This window comes from Otolemur garnettii, unplaced genomic scaffold (genome assembly GCF_000181295.1).
Source record: "Otolemur garnettii isolate 467f Iridium unplaced genomic scaffold, OtoGar3 scaffold00007, whole genome shotgun sequence".
NCBI classification, from domain to species: domain Eukaryota; kingdom Metazoa; phylum Chordata; class Mammalia; order Primates; family Galagidae; genus Otolemur; species Otolemur garnettii.
The window spans coordinates 41,506,366-41,507,914 of NW_003852402.1; the positions used below are offsets into that span (position 1 = coordinate 41,506,366).

General features: G+C 31.5%; 1 protein-coding gene across 2 annotated transcripts in view; it reads left to right on the forward strand.

Annotated features, from left to right (window-relative positions):
- Window positions 1-1,549, forward strand: part of NAP1L1 (nucleosome assembly protein 1 like 1) — a 36,758-nt gene that overhangs the window by 31,012 nt on the left and 4,197 nt on the right. For both annotated transcript variants that reach the window (XM_012801165.1, XM_012801164.1), the window contains exons 10-11: window positions 23-178; window positions 275-293. In XM_012801165.1, coding sequence (XP_012656619.1) covers window positions 23-178; window positions 275-293 — 175 coding nt within the window. The remainder of the gene's footprint in view (window positions 1-22; window positions 179-274; window positions 294-1,549) is intronic.

The window sequence follows — 1,549 nt, forward strand, 5'->3', positions numbered from 1 at the left end:
TTTGATGGACCAGAAATTATGGGTTGTACAGGGTGCCAGATAGATTGGAAAAAAGGAAAGAATGTCACTTTGAAAACCATTAAGAAGAAGCAGAAACATAAGGGACGTGGGACAGTTCGTACTGTGACTAAAACAGTTTCCAATGACTCCTTCTTTAATTTTTTTGCACCTCCTGAAGGTAAGTACTATTTTAGTGTGGGTATTAATGGTTGTTTTGTAATAAGCTTAGTTTAATTTCTTATTCATTTGAATTTCTTTTTCTCTGTTTTTATAGTTCCTGAAAGTGGAGATCTGGTAAGTTGAACCATTAATTATTGAATTATTCACTGTGTAAAAGCACTGAGTCCTCAAATGGAGAAGGGACAGTTGTTGCTTATTATGTTCTGAGCCTGTTATTCATGGATCTGAAAAATTGTTCCATTCAAAATGATTTCAGATAGTGGACCTCCACTGAGAAAGACAGTGAAATAAAAGGCAGAACTTTTTTTTATTATGAACATTTTCTTTTTTTCTGAGACTTGTCAATAGTTCTCTGAAGAATTTAACTTGTTAAAACTTGTTTTTTTCCTTAATGAAACCATAATATATTCTTTTATGCCATTTACTAAACTCTTAGCCACATTATGGTTAGAACTTTTTCTTGTGTTTGTTATTTCAAAAGAAATACAGTTGTATATTTGTAGCTGTATATGTTTAGATATGTGGTATATAATAAAGAATTATGAACTGTACCTACCATATAGCCTGGACTTTCAAACAACCTTTAAAATGTCTGTACAGGTAGGGTAGGCCAGGTATGTTTTGAATTTGGTTTCTCTTGGTCAGGTTTTTGAGTTTAAATTAACTGAAGTAGTTTAACTAAGTTTACACAAAGGTAGATTTAGAAATTATATTAATTTGAATACTTTTGAATTGGAATCATTTTGGCTAAGGCTTAGAGCAGATCTGCAAAAGGCAAGTATTTCTGTCTTTTAAGAGTAATAACTAAGGTTTAGTTCAGAATACCTTTTATGAGACAAAAAATGGGAGTATAAAGCAATGTGTAGAAGTTAAGTAAGAATTATTTTATAAGTATAAGGTAGAGCTTCACACTGTTTTCATGTCAATAGATAGGTTGGAGCTTATATTTAAATATTAAATATTGATGGTGATGAAACAGTCTTAAGAACCTCTACCCTGTAATTTGAATTTCTTCCCTTAAAATTTACCTTCCCCCTTTTTGTATTTTTTGTTAATGTTGATGACACAGTAAATATTCATGGAATTCATAGATGATGTACTCATTGTTTAGTATTACAGAACTTAAATACAATTATTTTAATTACGAATGATGTGAGAACCATTTCTGTGTTGTACTTGCTATTGGATGGAAATTGTAGATTGAGCTTGTTGTCTTTATCACTTGGCATTAAGTAGACTTAAAACTGTACAGCTACTTGCAGGTATACTTCAGGAAGTATGAAGTGATCCTCTGGTCTTTTATGTCCTTCTATTTGGGAAATACTTAATGTTATTTATGAATACCTAAGACTCTGGGGTTTAGGCTCGG